Source organism: Chlamydotis macqueenii, chromosome 18, assembly GCF_036417535.1.
Source record: "Chlamydotis macqueenii isolate bChlMac1 chromosome 18, bChlMac1.mat, whole genome shotgun sequence".
Taxonomy (NCBI): Eukaryota; Metazoa; Chordata; class Aves; order Otidiformes; family Otididae; genus Chlamydotis; species Chlamydotis macqueenii.
Window position 1 is genome coordinate 11,919,489 of NC_141573.1, and position 25,326 is coordinate 11,944,814.

Here is a 25,326-nt window from a genome sequence, read left to right on the forward strand (position 1 = left end):
ACAGTAATTGAGTCTCTTTACTTCTGGATAGTTGAACAAAAATGATTTCTCAAAGATTCTTTCAATTCTCTGTTGTAATTCGGTTATCACACACTTCTGCTGCCCCAAATGCTTCTGCAGAACCTGTTCCTGATCAGATAGTAGTCTAACTTCATTACTAGAAACTTCTTAGAAAAGGTGGTTGTTTGGGGCAGTTGTGTAGTCGGTTCCAGTGCTGTGCTGCTAAGACATTTTTAACTTAAACTGGCACCCTGCTGACTGCAGTATCGCTTTACCTGTTTGGAAACCGACTGTGCCTCCCTGCCATCCGTTGTCCTTCAATTTAGCTGCCTCAGTTCTTTCAGGTCTCCGTAGACTATACTTTTTTAGACTGAACCTCTGAGCCACTTTACGCAGGACTCTGAAGTCGCTCACATCTTTCTTCAGTACAGGGCGGTATGAGTGTGCACTTGCACAGTCGTTTTTGGTGGTGGTGGCGGCTGTTGTGTGTATATAAGATCTGTTCCTCTGGTTTCTAGTTCTGCAAACTCACCTAAACCAGATCACTGTAAGATAAATTTATGTATGTATGATGTACAAGCTATAAAATTAATTTCAAACACTGTTCATATCTCGTTCTTCAGAGTACTTGCTGAATGTGAGTTTTTTGTTTCTGAAGCTGGCAGGCAGAGAGCAGGACAGGGTGTGGATGTACGGAGGGGATACTTTTTAATGGCTGTTTATGCTTTTAGTGTGAAGTACCAGAGGGTGGGCTGGTTCCCAAGTCCCTCTACCGGACAGCAGAAGAGTTGGAAAATGAAGACATAAAACTTTGGACTGAAACAATCTACCAGTCTGCAAGCGTCTTCAAAGGAGCTCCGCATGAGGTACGGTTGCAGCCTGCCCTTTTCTTTCACCTCAGCCCTCTGCTCTGGACTCTTGAACTGAAAATGGTTTGGAACTTGGTTATTTTGTTGCCGTGCTTCCAGCTTGTTCTTCTGTAGTTCTGGTGCATAATGATGCTTTAGAAGTTTGTGACCATTCCTGGTATCATCCTGTGGTCGTTTAGAGAATATCACTGGTTTTCATTCTGTTCAAAGCTGTGTCTTTCTAAGACAAATGATATTCTCAGAAGCTACTTGAGAGCTTCTGAAATTTGTGTGTTAAAATAAGGACACTCCATCAGCAGAGAATTTGTATCTACACTGCCTTTTTAGAAGTCTAAATTAAGCCCAGGAACAAAATCTCTGTGTTTTGTTATCTTTTCTGGCGAGAGTTTTCTGTCTTTACTGAGCAAATTACTGTTGTCTAATGTGACTTTTCTGTCTCAGGTTCTCATTCAGATTGTGGATGCCTCATCTGTGATCACATGGGATTTTGATGTGTGCAAGGGCGACATTGTTTTTAACATTTTTCATTCCAAAAGAGCCCCACAACCTCCTAAAAAGGACTCTCTGGGAGCTCACAGTATTACATCTCCTGGAGGGAACAACGTCCAGTTGATAGACAAAGTCTGGCAGTTGGGGCGTGATTACAGCATGGTGGAGTCTCCTCTTATCTGCAAAGAAGGGGAGAGTGTCCAGGTAAGACCGCCGAGTCCTCATGCAGGAGCAGGTGGAAGCTAGCTCCAAAACTAGATGTTCTAATTCACAATCATCATCGGTGACTGAGTGGTGATTCAGCTCCGGACTGTCTGCTTGCTTTTGGCCGACATTTCAGCTTCTGTTCCTAGCTGCATGCTGCAGGGAACGGGATGGTATTTACGCGGGATCTGCCGTGAGGGGAGGTTGCATTGGGCTCATAGTGATGGAGATTGATCAGCAGGAAGTGGAGGGAAGCCACCTAGAACGTAGGGCACATCCAGAAAATAGCAAGATGTGCTTTGTTCTGTAATTTTGACTGTTATTTTCTGAAGCAAACAGTCTGTGTTTGAAGAATATGAGTGTCTTACCTCAGGGATGAGAGAAGTCTGGAAATTAAGACTTGAGCTTCTGTGTTTTTGTCCCTCTACTAGGCGCCGTAAGGAGCTCCCTATGGCCAAGCTTCCTGAAGGTTTTTTTTATGGCATTTGCAACCTGTCCTTTAATTACCAAGTTTGATATTACATGCATCGTGTTTACAGTCACACTCTGCCACTGCTGTTCCTTTTGACTTGAAACAAGAGTTGAACAGCCTTTGAAAAAGGAGCTCCTTAAGGCATCTAATTGGAAGTGTTAAACGGGAAATACGGGCAGTGGCCTCTTGAACTGCACTTTCTGCGAGGCAGGGACCTTGACTGCTCTTCCCGTTATTGAAACTAAGTGGAAAAAATGAGTGGTGTTTTAAACAAGACCTTTGTCCTTTCGGTGTATTTAAATCCTAACCCCTTGACACTGCCAAAAAAGTAGGAGGAACTGCTGGCATTCTATCCTAACTTTTAGAAGGATACTGTGTGGGGAGAGCTGACCAGCACTGCCAGTTGGCTGAGGAGCTGAAATACTGGCACTGGGGAAAAAATTCTGGGCATGTAGGCAGTTTTTCTAAGCTTGGAAAAGAAATTTCAACCCAACAAATCTTTATGTTAACCAAGTTAATTATAAATTTTTGCTGCGGCTGCTTCCAGGGATCGCATGTGACCAGGTGGCCTGGCTTCTATATTCTCCAGTGGAAATTTCATAGCATGCCTGCCTGTGCTGCAACCAACCTGCCTCGCGTGGACGATGTACTAGCATCTCTGCAGGTTTCCTCTCACAAATGTAAAGTGATGTACTATACAGAAGTAATAGGATCTGAAGATTTCAGGTATGTCTGGCCAAGGTTCATGAAGGTCAGCTGATGTCAAACCTCTCTGATACTTAGATGATCAAGCCAGTGTTGAGTTCACTTAAATACAAGCAAATTGTAAGCACTTGTGTTTTCTTACACCTCAAAAAAAAAAAAAAAAACCCTAGCAAAAAAATTCAAACAGTACTGGCACTGGGGGCAACTAACGTATAAAAGGGGTTAATTAGTTACCTCATTGTAATCATTTTTGGTTGCTTTCCTCTGCTTTGAAAGTGGTGTGTGAGTTTTTGGGCTTGGCAGGTTGTCATGTAGAAATGGGTGCAACTCAAAGTGGAATCGAGTCACTTCAGTTGCCCACCAGTTGATATACTGGACTGAAACCAGTTCTCAGTCTTCGAACAGCATCTGTTTTTTGCAAGGTGTCCAGTGTCCCCATTCTATTATGCAGTGAGGCAGAAAAGCTTTTGTGTATCTGCACCAAAACTGTTCCTTGTTTTATGTGCAGTGAGCGAACAAATATAGATACGTAGCAGAAATCAAAATCTTTGTATGTTCTGAAGCTTAAAACTACTTTGTTTTTTATTGCAGGGGATCTATGACCAGCCTTGAATCAAGCCACAGTGGTTTCTCCCAGCTCAGTGCTGCCACCACCTCTTCTAGCCAGTCCCATTCCAGCTCCATGATTTCCAGGTAGTGCCACAAGAGATGAAAAGCAAACGGATGAGATGGCTGGACCCTCACCTGTGGCAGCTGACTGCAATACAGCATATTCAACTGGCAATTGTGCAAAAAACCCCACCCCACAAAAGCCTTTTATAGATAGTAAAGTAGCTGTTTGAATTTTAAACTTTAATGGTTTTGGTCCTTGTTAGATCCTACGGCTTGTCTCTTAACTTTAACCCTTTTTCCTAACTCAGCCATAACTATTTTTGCAAGTGTGCTTGCACAAATCCTAACTCTGAACACAAGGGCTCTCACTGAAAGGAAAAATAACCAGTGCATCAGTTAAGAATGTTGGTTTTTTTTTTTAAACTGTGTAAATGTTAAAAGGCAAAAAAGAGAAAAACTACCAAAAATGCTCCGTAGTGCATTAGAGATCAACTGCAAGTCTCCTGTCAGGACATTCCTTGCCATCTTAAGAAATCCCCTGTGATCTTCCAGTGCTGCAAACTGTTTTCCCGTTGCCACTAAGTGATGTCCGAGACAAAAGCAGTTGCTGGATACTTGACTTTGTGAGTCCATTTTTTTCAAAGCATGCCCACAGAGCTGTGGCCAGGCTGTGAACACTACTACCTTTTCTATGAGCACATTTTTGGGGAATTGAAGCTCTGGGTCTTGATGGGTTAAAGCAATTCATTCTTTCTGTGGATTTGTGCTTGAAGCATTGCGGAGAGAGAGGCGGAGAGCAGGCTCTCCCACACCTTGTGGGCTGATCCGGAATTGCTCTGAGGATTTGTTCCCAGCTCTGTGCTGGAGCTTCACTCTACTTCCTTAGGACACTCCGTGTGAATTGATTTTACCGAGACTGTTCTTATCAGGAATTTATGCAGAGCTTAAGCTTGCTTCTTAAATTAGTCTAAAAGAGATATGATTTACATCCTTCCTGTGTGCTTTTCAGTCTCTGGCGTCCTGTCCTTCCCTGTGCTTGTCAGAAACAGAGCGCTTTAGTTCTGAGCAGCGGAAGCTTTGATGCAGGTTCAGGTGTTCTCCCGCCTCGAGCCCTCTCTCCCACGCGGAGCCAAAGGCACAAAAGACTGAAGTGCTGAGAGGCTGAGGCTGTCCGTCAGCAGACAGCAGCAGCCAGTAGCGGTGGGGCAGAGAGGATTTCAGTCTGAAATGCAGCAGGATTTGCAGAGTTAGATCCTACCTGGTCTTTCCTCACCCTCTTAAAACTCAACTATCTATCCAGGCAAAAAGGAGCTACTGTGCTGGCTGCAGTCCCTACTAAAACCTGGATAGGCTCTATTTAAGGATTTGGGGAGGCAGCACTGTTGTGGGTAAGTGGCAGAGGAGCTTGCGGAGGTCTCGCACTTTCAAAGCAGAACTCACTTAAGATACAGGATGCCCTGCCTGAGGAAGGCTGGCTCTGAACTCTGTGTAAATCTTCTTTGTGACTGCACAGCTTCGGAGAGGCAGGCTACTGACCTCTAACTGGGAGCACCTCTCCTGGGGACCAGTTCTGGCTGTAGAACGCGGCAGACAAAGCTGATGCAGTATTTTAGCAACAGATTTAGAGGTGCTGAGAGGCCAGTCTCTTTAAACCGAGCCAAACTGGTCTGGTTTGTCCTTTTTGGACTCAGAAATTGAAGATGGAGTTTAGACTGTCACTGTGGCTGCCAAAGCGTGCTGTTGTGTCAGACAGGCCACCGCTTTGGTGTCACGCAGCTCCCCCCCAGCACCTGCACAGCAGACACCCCCATGCTGTGGTGCTCAGGCCGCTCGCGGGAGCTGCCTGCCTAGGAGGAACCCAGCTTGCGGAAGAGGTGGTTGGATTCTTGACGTGCAGGAACCAGTGTTCCCAGGCACAGGGGAGCTGGTGCAGCAGGAGGCTCAGTGACACTCTGGCTCTTTGCACATGCCACCTCCCCTTTACCAGGCTGTAAGGGTTGAAGATGGTCCCCTTTCTTTCTCTCTCTCTCTCAGATGGCGATTTTGCTGACAACTGTAAAGAAACTGCTTCATTCAACACTCCACATCTGTCCAGAGGTGTCTGGCTTTGTAGACCTTTTTGAGTTGCAGTCACTTTTCAAGTCTGAAGATCTATATTTTGTTGTTCACTTGAGCGGGCTCAAAAGTGGCACTTTGGGTTTTTCCTGCTGTTGATCTTAACACATCTTTTAGAGCTCAAAGCACATGACAGCACAAACAGCTGGGGAGATAAAATTCCAGAGAAACAATAGCTAATTCTCCTTTAAGCAAAGTGCTGTGGCAATATGACTTGATCACTGCAGCCTAATTAATTAATTTCCCATACCCTGGTCTTTCTTTGTGTGCTATTACGGCTCTTCCTTCTCTTCTCTTGGCTTTTTTCCTGTTATCAGTGTCCTTCTGCACTTTCCTGTCTGTACTCATGAACTGCATATCAAATTCTGTAAATGTTTTGTATACATAATACCTCATTCTTGGTAATAAAATACAGATAGTCTTTAAAAGATTTTTTTATCGTTATCAATAAATGTGAACTGTTTGGAAAAAAGGGTCAGCCTCTTTATTTCATCCAGCTCATGCAAAGCTTCCAGGTTATTTATGTGCTGGATTCAGCATGCCAGAGCTGCTCTGCGGTGATGCTGTTACGGGGGACGCGGGAGGCGCTTCAGCTCTGCCTCTGTGGAGAAGTTTCAGCAAAGCAGTCTGTTGTGGGGAGTGGGAACCCGAGCAGGTACAAGGGGTGAGGAATGTGGTTTCAGACAGAAAACAGCCTCTGCTGGGCACTTCCCTGTCACGTAACAAAATGGTATTCTCCCCGCAGTACAAGTACACAGGTTTTTTACTAGTCTATGAATAGCAAAAGGAACAAAATACTGTGCTGAAAAAGTATTCAGGTAAACCTAAAAAGAAAATGGTTGTTTTTATGGATTATAGGATGACTGTGCTCGTGTCACAGTTTGAAAGGGAGCTTCAGCCTCAGCAGTTTGGCTGACCAGCAGCATCCCTTGTGCAGCGCGTTGCGTGTGTTCTCTAAAAGGCTTGCACTGGCAGCATCAGCGTGGCGAGGGTACAGATGGCCCCTGTGCAGGCTGAAATGTATCTGACCACCTGAACTAGCAAGTGCAGTAAGTTTTCTTTTCCATGTGCTTACTTCTTTTCACTGAGAGGCCCTGCTGTGGGCTTTTTGGCAGAATAAACAGGTGACTGTATCCCCAGGCTGCACAGGAGAGTTCCTGGGAAAACCCGGGTGGTCTTAGCGCAGGCACAGCTCCCTGAGCAGTAGAACTGCCCCTGACTCCCGTTTTTCCAGTCGCACAGCTCTGCGGGCCTTGCCTGGTGAGAGCCGTCTGTTCCCCGGGGCGCAGCGCGGGCCTGGGGGGGGGGTGGCGTTCAGCTGCATGGCTCTGTGTTTCGGTTCCGTGGGTGCAGCTGCTGCTGGGGTTGGGGGAGTTTCAACTGAAATTTAACAATCTCAAGGCACAATCATTTGCTCTCATTCAGGAGTAAGCGTGCTGCGCTTACAGAGAGGGGTCTGGTACTGGCCGAGCCACACGGCCTGGAGATGGGCTCCTCCGCTGCCCCGCCACTGACGCCTTCGCCGCCTTGGTGGGGGCTGGGACAGTCACATCTGGGGAATTAAGATTTTTTTTTTTTTTTTTTTTTTAATTAGTGGCAGTAGACAAAGCTTTAGCTAGCTATTTTTAAAACAGGAGCCAATAGAGGTCAGGCTGTGGTTGTTTTTTTTGTTTGTTTGGTTGGTTTTTTTATCCCCTGGAGCTGGAGCAGTGGCTCAAACATCCATTTATGGTTGGTCTCTCAGATTTTGTCCAAGCTGCAAAGTTCCTGAAACGAGGATCTTTAACTGTGGTCATGGAGCTCTGTCAGCAAGAGCAGGCGGCTGCTTGACCTACTTCAAGTTTTAACACGTGGCCAATATTTTTAATGCCAGTGCGTAATTATAACAGAGTGGCTTAAGCTGCTGGGACGTTACTGAATACAGAAGCCCTTGAAAAGATGTCGCACACAGAAGGCGGCTGTGGCTGTTCTGGGCCGTGCCCGGGGAGGCGGTGGGACAGCTGCCTTTCCCGGCCAATGCTCCTCTCTTGAAACGGCGATTGAAACCGAGAGGCCCAGGCCTTGTTTGAGCAGAGCCGGTGGTAACGGTGCAGGCAGGGGCTGCTCCGCCGTGCAGCTCCCCTTGGCAACGCATTGATCTGGTTGAACTGTGTATTTTGGTTTTAGGGTTTTTTTGGTGGATTTTTTTTTTTGGGGGGGGGGCAAAGCAAAATTCCTGGAAGAAATTGCACCTGTCCTTTTCCGCCTGCCTTCCCTGCTCCTCACAAAGCTGAGGGCTCCCTGCTCTCCAGGTGTGAGACCCTCTTGACCTTTCTCATCTGCAAATCCCACTTGCCAAGGAGCCGTTGATCCTGAACCCAAGGCAGGGGGTCCTGAGCTGCCCTTTCAAAGTCTCCTCGGGAGCAGGGGCTGGTGCTGGCTCGCTGTCCGGCATCACTGCTGGCGCAGCAGCACACGGGTTCCCCATGGGAGCAGCCAGGACTCTTCCCATCACTTCCTGGGGAGGCTCATCCTGGTGCTTGGTGTAGGCAGGTGAGTTACGGTGAAAATGGAAAAAAAGGCACAGGCAGAGCAGGATGCATGCAGAGCCCTCGCCTCCGCGCTGGCGCTGTGCTGTGGGTACTGGTGTGTGCTGGGGCCAGCCTGGCACCCTCCGGCGCCCCGCCTGTGTCGCTCCCAGCCTCTGTGCCACTGGCAATTTTGGAGGCTCCTGCGACACTGGCACACTGTGCAGCAACCGGGAAAGCTGCTCCCCAAGGCGGGGGCTGCTTAATGCCTCCGGGAGAGAAGAATCCTAAACCTGAAATGTTGGGTTTTGGCTCTCTTTCAAAAATCATTAACATCCAGCCCAAGCCCAAGGCTCTTAAAAAACAAAACAAAACGAAACAATTGCATTCTCCCTTTTTCGGGGGGAAGGAGAGGAGAGAACTTGTTTTATTTTGCTGGCTCATGCAGTTGCAAGGAGTTTGGATGCTGGGATTTTCTAGCTGCTTCTTTTCCTTTTATTTCCTCCCCTCTGACCGCTCCTGAATTCATCCCACGTGATGCCACAAGCCTTGGTCCCGCAGGTGGCACCGGGCAGCCGCGGGGAGCAGGGACAGGCCCCTGGTTTTGTGGCTGCTGCCAGGTCTGATCCAGCACTTTCCCCCTGTGCACATGGGGGCTGCGGAATCGGGGGCTAACGCTGGCCCACTTCACAGGCCAGAGAAGTCCTCGAGGACAGCGAGGGGAGGCAGAGCCACTTCCCCCACGCTGCTCCTGGCCTAATAAACAAGCAAATAAATAAACCTCAGGCTTTTCTCGGTTTTGACGCAGCCTTCCCTTGCTGCCATGGGGTGATGGGAACGGGGCAACTCCCCCCCTGGGATGGGCAGCCTGAGGGGTGTCCTGGCTCCCAAATCCCCCAGGCAGCTTGGGGTTGGGATGCTGCTGTGGGCCTGCACTGCCTAACACCCCAGGGTCGTGTTTTAAACTGTTTGGTTTTTGTTTTGTTTTTTTTTTAAAAAAAGGGAAAGAGGGGAGGGAAGAGGAGTTGATGTGCTACCCACAGACCATCCTACCCCTACCCAGCCCCCAAGCTTTCCCCCCCGGCCCCGGCCCCGGTTTACGCACCCCTGCGCGCGTTCTGCGCAGGAAACCCCCAACCGGTCGTTGGAGGGCGAATGCAGGGGGATCCCGCGCGGCCCCCGACACCCCCACGTACCGGGGGCAAAGGGCTTGATGGGGGGGGGGGGGTAACCCACGAGTGGGGCAGCGCGGGGACCGGGGCACTGCCACTGGGGCGGCCGCAGCACAGCGAGTCCCGGCAGAGCCCCGCTAGAGGGGGCCAGCGGCCCACGGACACGCGGGGTCCGAGCCGGTCCCTCCCCGTGGGAGAAAACCCCTGAAACCACCGGGAGAAATCCTGCCGAAGCGAAAAAAACATCCTGCCTCCCGCCACGGCCCCGCTCAGGATCAGCCCGCGAGCCGCCGTGGGGTGGGATCGAAGGCTTCAGTTTAATTCCGTGCGGGCTCCAGCGGGGAAGGGGAGCTGGCGGCACCGCGGGAAGATGGGCACGGGAAACACCACGCTGCTCCTCGGGAGCACCGCCCGCCGTCCCGCGTGGGTACCGGCCGCGGCCTTCGGTAAAACTCAGCGTCCCTCGTGCCGCGCGGGACCGCGGGCGTGGGCATCGCTTCGGGTCCCACCCTGGGGACAGGTAGGGGCTGGCTGGGAGCAGGGTCCCGGCAGGAGCCATCGCAGACCCTCCGGGACCACCCGCTCTGTCTCCAAGCGGTCGCAAGCCGAAAAGGGCAAGAACGAGGTAAATGTGTAAAATGCTCCCCCGAGCCTCTCCATGCTTGCGTGCACCCACAGTGTCCCCCCCGCAGGCACCGGGCCCACGCCGGGGCACCCCTCATCACCTCCTTTGGCCACTTATCCCCCGCCGTCCTCCACGGGAGCCACCACCTCCGGCGGGCTGGATTCTGGAAATCACAATTTGGCATAAATATGTAAATCCAGGCTTTTGCCCTTTCCCTTGGCAAAGAAAGCACAAAGCTAAATGCATGGAGGGGTGAAGGAATAAACACCAGGAACCTGCGTTTGGCCAAGGCAGCCGAGGACTGGGCGGTGCTGGCGGTGGGTGCAGGTGCATTTTGACAGACCCTATGAGAACACAGCGGTGTGGTCCTCGTCCTCCTTGGGCCGCCTGCAGCGCGGGGGCTGGGCAGAAAAGGGGCAGCTGGCAGGAGTGGGGGAAGAGGAGGGTCAGGCAGGGGGAAGCCGGGTTCCGGGACACCCTTCTTTTTAAGCATTAAATAAATAAATGTGCACACGTCTGCCTCACAGGGCTCGCCAGGATCAGCCCTGAAGAGGTTAATTAGCACTCTCCAATAAATGAATTGTCATGCTTTATAGCAAGCAAAGCTGTTCAGCAAAGGCCAACCGGCCTGTGCCAGTTAATGCCAATATGACAGATAATTCATGAGACCCCCCTGCAGCGCTGTGTCCAGCTCTGGAGCCCCCAACATCAGGAGGACGTGGAGCTGTTGGAGAGGGTCCAGAGGAGGCCACGCAGATGCTGAGAGGGCTGGAGCAGCTCTGCTGTGAGGCCAGGCTGAGAGAGCTGGGGCTGTTCAGCCTGGAGAAGAGGAGGCTCCGGGGAGACCTGAGAGCGGCTCCCAGAGCCCAAAGGGGGCTGCAGGGAAGGCGGGGAGAGACTGTTCAGCAGGGCCTGGTGTGACAGGATGAGGGGTCATGGTTTTAAAATAGAGGGAGGGAGATTCAGATTAGATATCAGGAAAAAAAAATTTTACCATGAGGGTGGTGGAACCCTGTCCCAGGTTGCCCAGAGAGGAGGTGGACTTTACCTTTTGCATGCAAGTTCTCCCAAAAAAGAGCCTTGGGACAGCAGAACAAGGGTTTTTTTCTCAAGTATTTTTGCCTTTACATCATTATTTGTACTGTTATAATACACTGCCTCTTCCTGGAGGTGTTAAAGGAGCAGCAAAAGGGCTGAAGGACTCTCAGCTCCAAAACGTGTTGGGCCTGCTCCTCTCCCCGTGGCCGGCCCCAGCACTGCCGGGTGCTGGCTGGGGGCTGCACCCCCTGGGGAGCGATGGGCAGGTGAGCGCATCCCCCTCGGAGCTCCTGCCGGTCCCCTTGGCTGGAGAGGCCAAACAGTGCCAGCTCCTCTGACTGCAGTGCCCATCTGCCACCACGGTGGAGGGCACGTGCTGCTGTCGGTGCGGCCGGTTAATTGATGGCTCTGCTCCGGTGGACTTCTCTGAAATCCCTCATCGGCCAACGAGGGATCTGTTCCATCCCAGCTCTCAGAAACCTTCCATCGCTGGGCTCGCTCCCACGCTGGCTGCGTGGTGCTGCCCCTGCCTTGCACTTCGCACACCTAATGCTCGCTGGCGCGGGGGGACGAGGGCTGCGGGGGGCAGGGACCCACGAGGATGAGGGTTTTAGACCAGGCTGTGGTGATGCTGCTTGGCCACCAGCGTCGATCCGACCCCACGCTGCCCACCCCAGGCTCAGCACCCTGCGTGGAGCCGACACAGCTGGGGTGGGGGGCCCTGCAGGACCCCAGCACCCATCGGCACCCCCGACCAGTCCCAAGCAAAGCAGCCAGAAGACATTTTTTTTGCCAGACGTGGGCCAGTTGTGGAGTGAAAGCTCCTGGGGCGGCTCTGGCCCTAGAGAGGGACCAATTATAGATGGGGGGTCTCTGCGGGGCAGCCTCCTCTGCGTGGCTTTCCCTAACAAACCCTCTTTTGCTGAGCAAGGGGAGGGCCCGTCTCCCCATCAGCTCATTTCACCAGCCCCCCTTCCAGCAACCTCGCCTGGGAGCTGCCTGCGTGCCTCCCGCTTTGTTTCTGGAGGGCGACCAGGACACGCTGCATCACCCTGGTGCCCTGAGCCAGCTCCGGGCAGCCACAGCCCCGGCTCCTTGTTTGTCCTTCCCAAGAACTTGACAAGAAAGACGCGGGACAGGATGGTGTGAGCTCTCCCCCGGGAGGGCTGGAGCACGGCAGCTGCCCGGCGCTGACAGGGACATCACCCCGGCCAGCCCCGTCCCACCGCCCTGCTGCGGGACCCTCAGCACCCGAGAAGAGCGGGAGCAGGCCAGGAGCTCCAGCTCTGCTCTGCACCATCCTCCTCCTCCCTGGAGCAAAGGGCCTGGGCCGTGCAGAGCTCCCCAGTGCCGGCCGGCCTGCAGCAGCTGCAATGAGCAATTCTCTCCAAAGACATGTAATGCTCCACTGTGCCGCAGAGAGGAATAAGCCCCTTCTCTGCCCGCCACTCCCCTGAGCCCTTGACGCCGCTGAGAGGAGCTGCGAAGAACTGAGAAGAGGGAGAGACAGCAAATCTCATCGGCAGCCTTCCTCCCCTCTGGGATGAGGCAGGATCTCGCCCAGTGGCGGCTGGTGCTGCTGCCAGGGCTGGTGCAGAGCTGCGGGACGCTGGAGCCGGAGCCAGAGCTGGAGCATCCCACCCCCCAGGCACAGCCCAAGTGTCCTGCAGGACCTCCCACAGCAGGACACTCGGCAGCCACGTCTCCAAGCCCTTTCCCTGAGGGACCTGGACAAGTGACACCACGCTGATGCCCCAGACCCCACTGAACCACGGGCCAAACCCCATGGGACGCACTGCTGCTGGGAGAACCGTGGGGAGCGGACCCAGCGAGCGTGCCGCCGGCAGCGCTGGCCCTTTGCCTCCTAAAGTAGAACAAACGCGGTCAGGCTCCAGGGCTGCAATGCTGTTCCACGGTTGCACTGCTTCGCCCTCTGAGCTCACCCTCGCTGTGGGCGGGGGGAAAGGCGCCCGTGGGCCCGCGTTAGACCTGCGGGGCGATGCTGGGCTGCGGATCTGAAACAGCGTCCTTGGGACGGTGCTGGGCGGCGCTGGACCCCACGGGTGAATCAGCAAGGGGGTGGGAGGGTGGGTGAGGAGTAGGTCAGTGTGTAACAGAGCACGGGGCTCCTGGAAAGCTGCCACAGCTTCCTGGCGTGCGGGGGACCTGACGGTGCCCGCAGCTGGCCCAGGGCTCCCCGTGGAGATGGTCCAGGAGATGCAACCATCTCAACTCAAACAGCAGTCCTGGCCCACCCCGGGAGGAACCTGTGGGTTAAGAAGCCAGTTCAAGGAGCCCGAGAAACCAGTTCAAGGCCCATGGAGTGATGCCTGGACACACACCCCAGCCTCCCCCGGGAGAGCCAGGAGAGCGTGGTGATCCCGGGGTGGGCAGGGCGGGGTGGGGATGGAGCGACCAGGGTCTGGAGGCTCCGACTCCGTCACCGGCCTCACCAAAGCTGCCGGCAGCCCCCGCGGTGACGGGAGATGCTGCTGGGGCCCATGCTTGCTTGTGAATAGGGACTTGGCAAGCGCGAACGCAGCGCGTGACAGCAGAGCGGAGCGCAGAGCTGCTGCCTTCATCCCACCAGTTTCGGTCTCCTGGCCCAGGGAGGGCAAACTCATAAATTTTGGCAGTCTGCAGTTTGCAGCTCCATGCAAAATGCTGCCCAAAAAAAAGAGTTTTCAGCCCTGGAGCAAGTGCCAGGCGCTTGTTTGGCTTCCATGTGCCCCTGTCCTCAGCCAGGCTGCTGCAGGGCTGCTCGCTGGCAGAATGAACCCCCCCAAAAAAGGCAAGTGCTTTTCCTAACCTCCTGCACCCCTCTTTGCCAGGAGGGCTCTGAACACCTTCCGAACTCGCAGGGGCTCACACAGAAAAGCACTGGCAGCCCCGGAGCAGCGTCCCTGCCTGGGCAGAGCCATCCCCTCCAGTCCTCCATCCCGAGCCACCTCAGCTGGGACGGGCGAGGACAGAGGCCGTGTCTTCACATTGAGCTTTACAAAGAGCCCCACACATAAACCAGGAGGGGAACGGCCTTTAAAAAGGGCAGGGTGGAGCAGGCAGGAGGTGGAGGTGGCCAGAAGCTGGCGGGAGGACGTCCCCACAGCCCCATCTCAGCAGCACCGTGGCTTTGCAAACACTATTTTTTTTCCCAAAATTACTTTTTTTTCCACAAACACGGCTGTGCAAGGGCAAATACTACTCCCCTCACTTGTGTGAACACAGCCCTGAAAGACCCTTTTACCTGAGCCCACCCAAGGGGAGGGGCAGCTGCCAGCACTTGTCCCGGGCCCACCGCGCAGCCGTGCCCCCCGACACCGCGTGCAGGCACGGTGCCGGCTGCAGCGTGACACGGCGGCAGCAGATCCAGGGCCGGAGAAATGCCAAACACAGCTGGCCATGTCACGTCGCCCCGCACCGCCGGCGCTGGCCGTCCGGATCTAGGACAAACCCTCGCCTTTGTTTTCCTCTGTTTGGGCATCGTGAGCGTCCTGGGCTCCGTAGGACGGCAGCTCAGGAACATCAGCTCACCGTAGGGTGATTCTGTCTTCATGCTGAGCTCTTCCTGGAGATGTCAGCTGCCAGAACGTGTCATGTACGCTTCACAGCACTGCCTTCGCGTTTCGCGGATGTGACAGAGCGACAAGGAACAGCATCCCTGAAGGAAGGGCTCAGTCTGGATGGCTCCGCTCTCACAAACTGGGCTGGGCTGAGCCCGTCCCTCCGGGTGACTCTGGAGGGCCCAGGGACATCGGTGGCGGTGGGGACATGACTCGAGCTGGCCTGAAACTGCCTCAGTCCCTGCTCCCCATAGCCAAAGGCAGGACTCGGGCCGTTCCAGCGCTGCATCAGACCCGGCGAGCGCGGGGGGACGCTGCCTGCCCACCTCCGGGACTCCAGCAGCCACGGCACGTCGCCCTGGGAACTGGGAGGTTACGGGAGTGAACTGGGTGGCTGCTCTCCTTGCGATGGGCAGGCAGGGACGGCAGAGGCTGCGGGGCTTTTGGAAATGAAACCATGAGGCGTCTCTGCCTGCGTGCTTGTGGGGCTCCTTCTCCCCACCCATCCCAAGAAAACCCTTCCCCTGCCTGCGCAGACCGGCTTTCCGCCCCGCAGCCCCCATTTCCCGGCACTCGCCTCTCAGAGCTGGGGCAGGCTTCCCCACCGGAGCTGGCACTGGTGGGATCAGGCCCAGGGGACCAGTGCGGGACAGACATTACCATCACCGCATCGTCCCTCCCTGCCCACCGTCAGGAGCCCACCGTTACCCTCTCCCACCGTGCCCTACGGTGGGGCGCAGAGCAAGGGCTGGTTAAATGAACACACTTGCCTCTTGGCTTGCAGCAGCCAAAAATCCTCTCTCCCTGGGCTCGGGCAAGTCTGGCCCCAGTCTCACCACTTGAAGAAAGTGTTCCAGTGTAGCCCAAGCGTTTTGGTCCCTCCCAGGTACTTGCTCCTCTGAGAAGGGCAAAGGCCCAGGCTGTCCCGCAGCACCGACGGCGGGATGTGGCAGCACTGCTGCGGACGTGAGGGTCCCCAAGGCACACAGCAGTGCTCTGCCTTCCCCGACTCAGTTTACCTTGTCTAAAAAAAACCCCACCTCACTTCTCTTCTCCTTGCAGAGGTTTTTGGCCGCACTCCCTGCCCTGCAGCACTCAGCCGGGGGGACGGAGCTGTGATTGACAGCTGGGACTTTTTTTCCTTCCCACGTCCCTGCTGTGAAAGGAGAAGGAACTTGGCCGGCATCAGCACGACGAGCCACATCCATCAGCTCTGGGTTAAACACGGACGATTGTTTTGAACGCTGCTGGAAGGGAGAGGAGGGAGACGCATGAGCACGCACACGGGTCGCTGCACACGGAAAATGAAGCCGGCCGGCTGCTGCGGGAGGTCCTGCCTGACCCATGGGGTGAGCGCGGGCCTGTTTGGGAGACGTGAAGATGTCTCCAAACCCAGGTGCTACATCAGCACCCCATCGCAGTGCCACTGGAGTCACACTGCCCTTCATAAAAATGAGACCTGATTTGAGCACAAAGCAGCTGCCCAGGGCGTCTCACCGCTGCCAGCTCGGCTCTGCCTCACGCTGGTGCCAGAGGCTGACGGCAGCGCCGCGTACCCCGGTCCCGGCTCCGGAGCCCCCCGCGAGGCTGCAGAGCTCTGCTCGGCGCTGGGGAGCGGCTCTGATGCCAGGACACACCGCTGCTCACAGCCCCTCACCGGACCCCTGGTTCGGCTGGTGCAGCGTCCCCTGCCCTCCACTCCCCTTGTAAATGCACTTTTGGGTTTTTCGTCTTTTATTCCCCGAGCGTCGCTCCTCCTGGCTTAGCCGGCGGTCTCTGTCCCCAGTGCCTCTGCTCACGCAGGGACCGCTCCGTTAACCACCGCGAGAGGAGACTTGTCCTCTTCCACACTGGTTTACAGGCGGTTGGGGTGTTCTGCAAACCAGAGCCCCAGCGAGAGCGGCCCTTGGGGCAGGACAGAGCCCCACCACCGCAGCGTCTGGCCGCAGGGAAGGTGCCATTTCACAGCTGACCGGACACCAGTTTGCTTCCTTCGAAACACAAACAGCTTGGGGAAACCAGGAGAGCCCAAGGGTTGGGTGGATCCCAGACGTCCAGAGAGCAACACGGAGCCGGGCGCGCAGGAGGGCAGCGGGGCGGTGCCAGCGGGCTGAGCAGGGATGGCTGCGGCTGATGCTCGCTGACAGAAAATATGTTTTAAAAATGAGACGTCCTGACAGGCCGTGGAGCCCCCGGCGCCGTCTGCAGAGCGAGACGGTGGCTGCCCAAGCAGCGCTGTCAGGAGCTCTTAGGGTGACGCTGGCGTCGGCGAGTGGGGACCGTGCACGGGGAGCAGGGACGGTGCGTGAGGAGCAGGCCCCCAAAAGGGGCAGGAGGGCTGGGGGAAACCGGACCAAAACGCTGAGACAGCAGCTGATGGCGTCAGCCAACGAGCTGTCACCAGTCCCGCGGCGTGCAGGACGCCAGGGCAGGGGACACGCAGCCCACGCTGTGGGGCCTGGCGCATGCCGAGGGAACATCAAGCTCCCTTGTAAAATTAATGAAAACGTCTTTTCTTTTTTTTTTCTTTTTTTCTTTTTTTCCCCACCCTTGCTTTCTGCCAGACCTGTCCTTGCACACGCCCTGGGAAGGAAGCAGCACTTTGACCGTAAATGTGGCCACAGCAAAACTCAGCTCAGATCTGGGACAACATGAGGCCACTCTCCCCCCGTGATGTAGAGGTTTATTTGTTATTTAAGGACAAGGGGTCACTGGGGAAGGAGCAGAGGACGGTGGCACGAAAGCCCAAGGTGTCAACACCACGCGGTCAGTGGGGAACTGGCTCTCACGGGCAGTGACAGGCAGCTCCCACGGGCAGGCGGCATCGCTGCGGGATGTTTACAACATGACATTTTCATGCACTCAGAAAAGAAAAAAAAAACAAGGCAGCTGGTTTTCAGGGCGAGTGCGTCACGTCTGCCTGCCTTTGCAGCGGGGCGTGATGCAGAGTGCGGCTGGCATTAGGACACGGGTCAGGGGAGGCACGGCTGCCAGCGCTGCTCGCGGACAGGAGCGGCTGCTCGGGATGTGAGATGAGACGTGACGATGGCAGCCCCGCTGACAGCCTGGGAGAGAGGGGCCGCGGCCCCGGCCCGAGCTGCAGGAGCACCCTGGATGGGTGGGGGGGTCGGTCCGGCTGCGGCCAGCCACGTGCGAGTGCTGGGGATCGGCTGAAGGCCCCGTCTCCCTTCTGATGCTGCCACATCCCCACCCATGCTCCCCAGAGCCCTTCACCCTCGGAGGCGCCAGGCTTCAGCGTAGCTCCTCTCCTCACCTCACATTTAGTTTTCTTGGATGGTGGCAGGCCCCTACGTTGTATTTCAGGGATGTTCTTACCTAATTCTGCCCTTTTTCTCCTGGAAATACCTTGCCCCTGCATGCTGGGACGTGTATCAAATGGAGACACACGGCCAGGCATCCCCAGCCGACAGCAGCGAGCCCTGCCCGGTGAATGCCGCCACACCTCGTACCATTTCTCTTCATCCTTCCTTCACGTTCGGCCCCAACGGTCTGTTGGCTCTTCTGTCCCCCCGTCTGCTCCCAGTCCCTCTGCCTGCACCCTGAGCCCAGGACAGCAAGACCGGCCTTGATTTGGGGCTTTCACGCCTACAGCAGCACAAACCACAGACCCGAGTGCCTCGCACCGCTGCCCACCGTGATTTACCTGCGGTGGCTGGGGTGAACGGAGGGACGGGGCCTGGGGCCAGTCACAGCATCCTCCCCAGCCCAGCCCACCCGCCCGTTGCCTTTGCGGCTGCAGCCGCCATGGAGGGGGCTCAGTCCCACTCGGAGCAGCGTAGGGGAGACCGGCTGCTCCGTGCACCTCGCATCACCCCATCAGCTGAGCGGCCGCCGGCTTCGTTGGCCCTCACAGTGGAACCGCGCTCATATGAAGCCGTAGGCTTGGGTCTACAGAGGTGCTGGGGCTGGGCTTCGCTCCTCGACACCACCGCGGTGGGCAGAGCCGGGCACCGGGCCCACCAGCACTGCTGCAGGCTGCCAGCGAAGGGGCCAGGCTGGCCCCCTGCTCCGGCACGGCCCCTCAGGGCTGCAGAGCACAGCTCTGGTACCCCGGCCTCACCCAGGTCAGACACCGCTCTGGCTCCCCGGCCTCACACACTCAGCTCCTGACGACCCCGCAGTGCTGCCGCGGAGCGTGTCACCTCACCTCACCTGAGGAACAGCTGTGCCGGCGGCCGTATGAGAGGTGAGCTTTTCGCTCCAGCAAATGACCCCGGGCAGGGTGAGGTAAGAGATGCTGTAGAAACTCCTCCAGGCTGGAGAACAGCTGCGCTAAATCCCTTCAGTCCTCAGGAAGACATTTGTTTACAGGCAGACTAGATTTTGTTACCAGGTTGTCTAGTACAGGCTGTTCGCGGGGTCCCTGCGTGCCCCCCCCAGCGCTGGCGCGGGTCCCTTGGCTCCACCGATGCGGGGCCACGGGGGCTGCGGCAGGGAACAGGGGCTGGGGTCACAGGGAGCTTTCAAAGCCAAGATGGTCTCTTTTGGAAGAGGTTGGGAGTACTGGTGCCAGGGTCAGCTTCCCTTTGCCCCCCGTGCCAGAGACCGGCTGTGCCTTGGTGGTGACACCGGGGCTGAGCACCGTTGCCGATTGCTACACAAGTGACGCTGGTTTCCGTGAGCCCAGCTGCGGTGGGATCGGCCCCATCCCCGGGCAGGGTCCCGTCCTCTCGGGCAGGCCACGCTGTGGGGATGCCCTGGGTCCCCCCCGCAGCGGTTGGTCATGTCAGCAGGGATTTCCTCCCACCCCTCCTCTGCCAGACCCCCAAACCCAGTCCCGCTCTCCCCACTGGCATGCAGCCCGGGGCCATGGGCAAACCTCAGCCCTCACCTCTTGCAGCCAGCCCTGCAATTACCGCCTTTAATTAAGCCATTCACCCCATCTGGCACTGGGGTCACCAGGCAGCGGGGCGGGAGGCAGGGTTGGGGTGACCCTCTGCGAGGCGGGCCACCCCCACGCGCCCCCTGAAACGGGGCCGAGCTGCAGGCTGTCCCTGCTTGGGGTGACACGTACCCCTTGGCGGCCTCGCCGGCGCCGGGAACAGGATCCGTCCGGCGACACACGCTGTTCCAGACGGACGGCACGGAGCCCCGCGTACGGCTGATCCATCTATGCATCCGGGAGGGCCGCGGCTCCGCTCGGAGTGGGGGCGGAAGCCACCGTGGTTCAGATTTCTCCTCTCACCTGTCGCTAAACCCAAGGCCATTTGGATTTAATCTCCGGGAGAGGCAGGTTTAACCCACTCCCGTGCGGCCGGGTGTCCCCACGTGGGGTGAGACCTCGCCGAGCCCCGCACAGCGGCAGCTGGGCAGCTCGCTGCCAGCCCTCTCCTCCCCTCTCCCAGTTGTGCCTGGGCTCCCAGCCAGGTGCTCATTCCAGGTGGGAGAAGCGATGCTTCACCACGAGGCCGCTGGCCGCCGCCCGCGGTGGTGGGGATGTGCCGCTCGGGCGGACGGTCGCCCTGGGGTTTCTCATTACCAACTGCTGCCTCCGCAGCTGGAACACCAGAACCGAGAACGCAGCGGCTCTCACGTACGCCATGAATTTAACCATGGGCAGAAACAGGAGGCAGAGGCACAAGCGGGTGGCGTGGGGCGGCAGCATCCTGCGGGCGTGGGGCTGCCTCCACGTCCTGCTGTGGGGTGCAAAGGCACGGGGTGCTGGGCACCCCATCGCAGGAGTCAGCGATCCATCAGCGCCATCGGTTTCCCGAAGCTGGCGCAGACTGGAAATACGTCACTGATTTATTTGCCACCACATTTGTAACGATGCTTCACGGCCTGCGAGCAAGGGGCGAGGCGCACCGCTCCTGTCAGCGAGGAAAGCTCTGCACCCCGCGTGTGACCGCGGGTTACTGGGGCACCGCGTCCGGGACTGGAGCAACGCCCAGCACTGGCTGCTCCAGCGCCGTGCCCAGGAACATTGATCCTGGCTTCCCCTGCAGCCGCGTCCCCTCTGATCCGTGACAGCTGAGTAGCGAGACGTGAGCGCCCTGGAAACATGTCCAGAGGCAGCACGGGCTGTTCCTGAAGTCTCCAAATGGTCCTGCTGAAGCACGGCTCAGCGCTGCAGCAGAGCCATGTCCGGCAGCGGAGTGGGGAGCACTCGGCAGGTGGGAAGGGGTCGCGTGCTCCTTCGGGTTCCCCCTCGCACAACCGCTTTAAGGCACCAGACACCAGGCTTGTTGGTGAAATAACAACGAATGCTGGGAGAAGATGCTGCAAAACGTGGCAGAACACCTTCAGTTGGGAGAGCTCAGCTCACAGCCCTGCAGCACAGCATCCCTGTGTCCCACGTCCCGCGCTCTGAATGGTGGTGGGAGGGGGAGCGTATTACTTGTGCAGAGCCCAGAGTTTCTCCCGTACCAAGTGCTGTTGGCTTTTTCCAAGGGCAAGGGTCCAGCTCCCTCCCCTGCCCTGTGCCTCCCCCATCTGCTGCGGCTCCCTGGCTCTCCCTGGCCAGCGCATGCTGGGAAGCAGCAGCGTACACACTGTTTTCCAGCATTCCGTCCCAAACTGAGCCCCGGCACCGACTGGGACCGTGGGGACCGTCCCTTGCCTCCCTTGGTCATCCTGCTGCTCCGTGGCTGTTGGCCCTGCAGCGGGTTTGCCTGGGGGTAAGGATGACCAAGAACACTCTTGTCACACATCTCCAGGCATCCCTTGCTCCAGACCTGCTGCGCGTGGGGCTCCTCCTGCCCCAAAACCACTGCCCAGCTCGTTCGTGCCCCATTCCAGCTCCTGCCCATCCCTGCTGTCGTCCCTTCGTCCTTCCTCGGCCGCGCGCTCTCCTCCCTGCCAGCAGCTCGGGGCTGTCCTCCCTTCCTGCTCCCTTGCTGGCAGGCCAATGCCTCCCTCCCTGCCTCCCCGGGGCGTCACGGTCCCCTCTCCCGTGGGCGCAGCGCAGGGCACGCACCGCCTGAGCACTGGCAGAGGCTTCGCCCCACCATGCTCCAGTCCCCATGGGCGCAGCGTGTGCCCTGGGTGCAGGATCCAACATTCCACCCGAATTACTCAACCCCAGAGAGGCTGGATCCTGGCCACTCCCGTAGCCAAGAGCGGTCTCGGTCCCATTCGCCATCCTGGCCCCGTTTGCCATCTCAGCCCCTCTCACCATCCTGGGCCCGCTCACCATCTCAGCGCCCCCTCTCCATCCTGGGCCCGCTCGCCGTCTCAGCGGGTCCCCACCGTCCAGTGCATGGCTCCTGGGATGCGGGGCTTTTCTGTACGACTCAGTCATGAGTGTCCTCATCTCCAAGTCCCCTGAGTCTTTCCCTGGGTGAAACACAGGTTTAATTATTTTTTTTTAATAACACCTGACCCAAGCTGGCTGGCCAAGCTGTCCTTGAAAAATACAGTACTTAACGCATCATTCTGAAACAAAAGGCCGCAGTGGAAAACAAGTCCCTGCATTCACCCTTCCCTGGTTTCTTCCCTTCCTTGCGCACAGTCCCCCTGCGCCTTGCTGTCCCCGCTGTCAGCGGACAGAAGCTACGACAGAAGAGATCTTCATGCAAAAGGCCTTTGGAAATATTCATTGCTCAGCTCTTAACAAGATTACCCCTGAAATCCTCCGTTGCTCTGAGGGAGATGTCAAACCTTTCAGGCTCTCGGTAACCATAGCAGCACAGACGTGAAGACCGAGGGGAGACAACTGATGTGAAAAATCACTGGGGATGCGCAGACAGGGATGCGCAGACAGGGATGTGCAGACAGGGATGTGCAGACGGGGCTGTGCAGACGGGGCTGTGCAGACGGGGCTGTGCAGACAGGGATGTGCAGACAGGGATGTGCAGACGGGGATGCGCAGACAGGGATGTGCAGACGGGGCTGTGCAGACAGGGATGTGCAGACAGGGATGTGCAGACAGGGATGCGCAGACGGGCCGTGCGACTGCAGCGCCAAGGCAGGGCAGATTCTCCGCACCACGTTTCGTTGTCTAATGCAGCCAGGGCTGGGCCCTCACCTGGGCCAGGCCACGCAGGGGACAGCGCTCTTTGCAGAGATGACTCAGACTGCAGATTGTGACCCGGTCCTGGCTCCCACGGCACCAGGGCCACCTTCCCGGCCACAATTTGGGAAGCCCTCCATGGCTGACCTTGCTGGTTGGGGGTGCCCAGCGTGTCCATCAGCTGGGGGCTCCGACTCCGCAGGGTGCCAGCAATAACAGGGGTGTTTTAGAGCCAGGGCAGGGCGTTTGGAAACCAGGGTCCCCGTTCCCTCCTGTCTCCTTTACCTCAGGCACCATTTCTGCACCTGTAAGAGATGCCGGGTGTTGTGAGGTTGAACAGATCCATGTTTTGAGACCCTTTGGAATGAAATACCGAGGAATCGCACCAGCCCTGGCCTCTCCCGAGAGCTGGCAGAGCCCTGCGGAGCTTCACCACAGCTGGCTGGGAGGAACGGTGGGAAATCCCTCTCTTGGAAACCCCTGTCGCTATGTCTATCCAAGCACAAAGAAGCAATAACCAAATTATTTTCTAATTAAAAAAAAAGCTTTTGCCTTTAAATGGCTTCCAAAACTGGAGTGAGATTACTTGTCACACCCTGCTTCCTCGCCATCTTCGGTTCTTCATGTCCACCGACATTGATGGCACACCAGGCACCAAAACGTGCCCAAAAAACCCCACGCATTCACATGCCCAAAGCTGGCACCCTCTGCCCATCCATCCTTCTCCTGGTTTTTGGCCTGCCGAGGTCCTACGGCTGTGCTATCGCATCTTCCGCATCCTCTGCTCCTTCTGGCTCCTGCGGCAGCTCAGCCCTGGGCATCGCCTTTGGGCTCTCTTCGTGGCACAGTCTCTCCAGAAAGGGCTCCACGTTGGTGAGCGAAAGCGCATCACCAGACGGTGCAAAACCCCATCGGGTGCCGTGGGGTGGCTTTGGACACCGGTCCCATCCCCGGTCCTGTCGGACCCAACCGTCCCCTTCGCCCAGGGCGGGCTCAGCTGAGGACAGGACTCTGCTCACTCCGATGCAATCCCTTGGCTCTCCTGATAAGATTGGATAGGGAAAGCTCTTAACATGGCTAAAATGAAGTGATAACTGAGGAATTAAGAGGCAGCAATAACTCTTGTGAAAAGGACTTCTGGAATCAACACAATAAATTCAGCCAGAACTAAACACCGGAACAGGTACTTTGCTACAGAAAGAAAACCAACGGCATTAAGACTGCAAAAACTGGTCCAAAGACAGAAAAACCCACACACGCACAAAGTTGGGATAAAAACTTATTTTAACTTCTGAGCGAGTTCCCTTTGTATTTGCACTTCGCATAAATCAGCTCCTGAAACAACTCTAGCATGAAATGGGGAAGGTGGCTGCCGGGGAAACAACCTGCGCCTCTGCGAGCAATCCTGCTTCCAGCGGTGCTGCCCATCCCCGCGGCGCCGGGGCCGACACGCACCGTGCCTCTGTGCTGATCCATCAGCCAACCGTTCCAGGTCACAGCTGGGCTGAAGCCGTGCCACGGCCAGCGCTCCCACCCACCGCTGCTCGGCATCTGCTCTGGGAGATCGCGACGCGTTGTTTTCCGGGAGATTTTATTTTCCCTTTGGGTTAAATATTTCATAAAATCACAGAATAACTGACAGTTGAGTGTGGAGGTTATGACGGATGGGTTTCAGGGAGATCTTATTCTTCCCCTCAGCTCAAATATTTCATCAGCTCACAGAAGAGTTGGGTGCGTTGGCAGCAACTCTGTCTGTGAACCCCGTCCCCAAGCCCCTGCCACGTCCAGCCATGAGCCACCCAATGGGTGAGGGACCCCACCGGGCTCCCCCGCCGCCGGCAAGCCCACACCAAGAAACACAGGTTAATCTCCCGGGAGGACAAAAGCGGCGTGCCGGCTGCGATGCTGCCGGCTCCCCGGCAGCGGCCGTGATGCAAGAGCGATGTGCAACGTAGCGCGCTGCTCTCCAGCCTTGCAGTAGCTTTTCCAGGACTGAGCTCTGCGGATTGGCCCGGAGCACCCCGCTCTCCTCCCTCCCTGCCCTCCCTCCTCCAGCACCCCCAACCCCACGGAGATTGGACAGCCTGGTGCCACATGGCAGAGAGAAGCCAGGATAAAAGATGAGCTGGACTTGGGGACCGTAGCATCCGCGGCAGAACAGCTGGGAGAAGTTTGCAGAGGAGGTGGTTGCAGGAGAGGACAGACGGACGGACGCCGGGACTGCAGCCACCCAGGGACACTTGTGGGGTGAGCACCAGCTGCGGAGCATCCCGTCCCCTCTGTGCCCAGCCATGTCCCTGGTAGCAAAGGAGAAGAACCACGTGCGGTTGGTTTTCTTGGGTGCTGCCGGTGTGGGCAAGACAGCCCTCATCCGCCGCTTCCTGATGGACACCTTCGAGCCCAAGCACCGGCGCACGGTGGAGGAGCTGCACAGCAAGGAGTATGAGGTGAGCGGGGCCACGGTCAAGGTGGAAATTCTGGACACCAGCGGCAGCTACTCCTTCCCGGCCATGAGGAAGCTCTCGATCCAGAACAGTGATGCCTTCGCCCTGGTCTACGCCGTAGATGACGCCGAGTCCTTTGAGAGCGTCAAGAGCTTGCGGGAAGAGATCCTGGAGGTGAAGGAAGACAAGTTCCCTCCCATTGTGGTGGTCGGCAACAAGGCAGAAAGCGGCGGCGAGCGGCAGGTGCCGGTGGAGGACGCCCTGTCGCTGGTGGAGCTGGACTGGAACACCCGTTTCGTGGAGACGTCGGCCAAGGACAACGAGAATGTCCTGGAGGTCTTCAGGGAGCTGCTCCAGCAAGCCAACCTGCCCAGCCGGCTCAGCCCAGCGCTCTGCAAGAGGAGGGAGACGCTGCCCAAGGAGCAGGCGCTGAGGCCTCCCATGAACAAGACCAACAGCTGCTCGGTGTGCTGAGCCACCCGCCCGCGGCCGGGAGGAAGGTGCCTGCAGCAGCGACACCGGCTGGAAACTCAGGTGGGCTG

At 56.9% G+C, this 25,326-nt stretch overlaps 2 protein-coding genes across 4 annotated transcripts in view; both read left to right on the forward strand.

Moving 5' to 3' along the window:
• Positions 1-5,938, forward strand: part of SEC14L1 (SEC14 like lipid binding 1) — a 44,643-nt gene extending 38,705 nt beyond the window's left edge. For 2 of the 3 annotated variants that reach the window (XM_086762117.1, XM_086762118.1), the window contains 5 exons: positions 732-866; positions 1,311-1,562; positions 2,582-2,760; positions 3,331-3,432; positions 5,386-5,938. In XM_086762117.1, coding sequence (XP_086618243.1) covers positions 732-866; positions 1,311-1,562; positions 2,582-2,760; positions 3,331-3,432; positions 5,386-5,401 — 684 coding nt within the window. In that variant the 3' untranslated portion in view covers positions 5,402-5,938. Of the gene's footprint in view, positions 1-731; positions 867-1,310; positions 1,563-2,581; positions 2,761-3,330 lie in introns of all 3 variants that reach the window. The other variant, XM_086762119.1, reaches the window with a different exon arrangement.
• Positions 5,939-24,631: 18,693 nt separating this feature from the next.
• On the forward strand, positions 24,632-25,326 carry LOC104482792 (GTP-binding protein Rhes). The gene has a single exon (XM_010124361.2). It carries the CDS (start codon positions 24,632-24,634, stop codon positions 25,256-25,258), a length of 627 nt encoding a protein of 208 aa, XP_010122663.1. The 3' UTR covers positions 25,259-25,326.

Bases quoted from the DNA above. Each gene is read 5' to 3' on its own strand.
- LOC104482792 (XM_010124361.2), top strand. From the start codon at position 24,632: ATGTCCCTGGTAGCAAAGGAGAAGAACCACGTGCGGTTGGTTTTCTTG.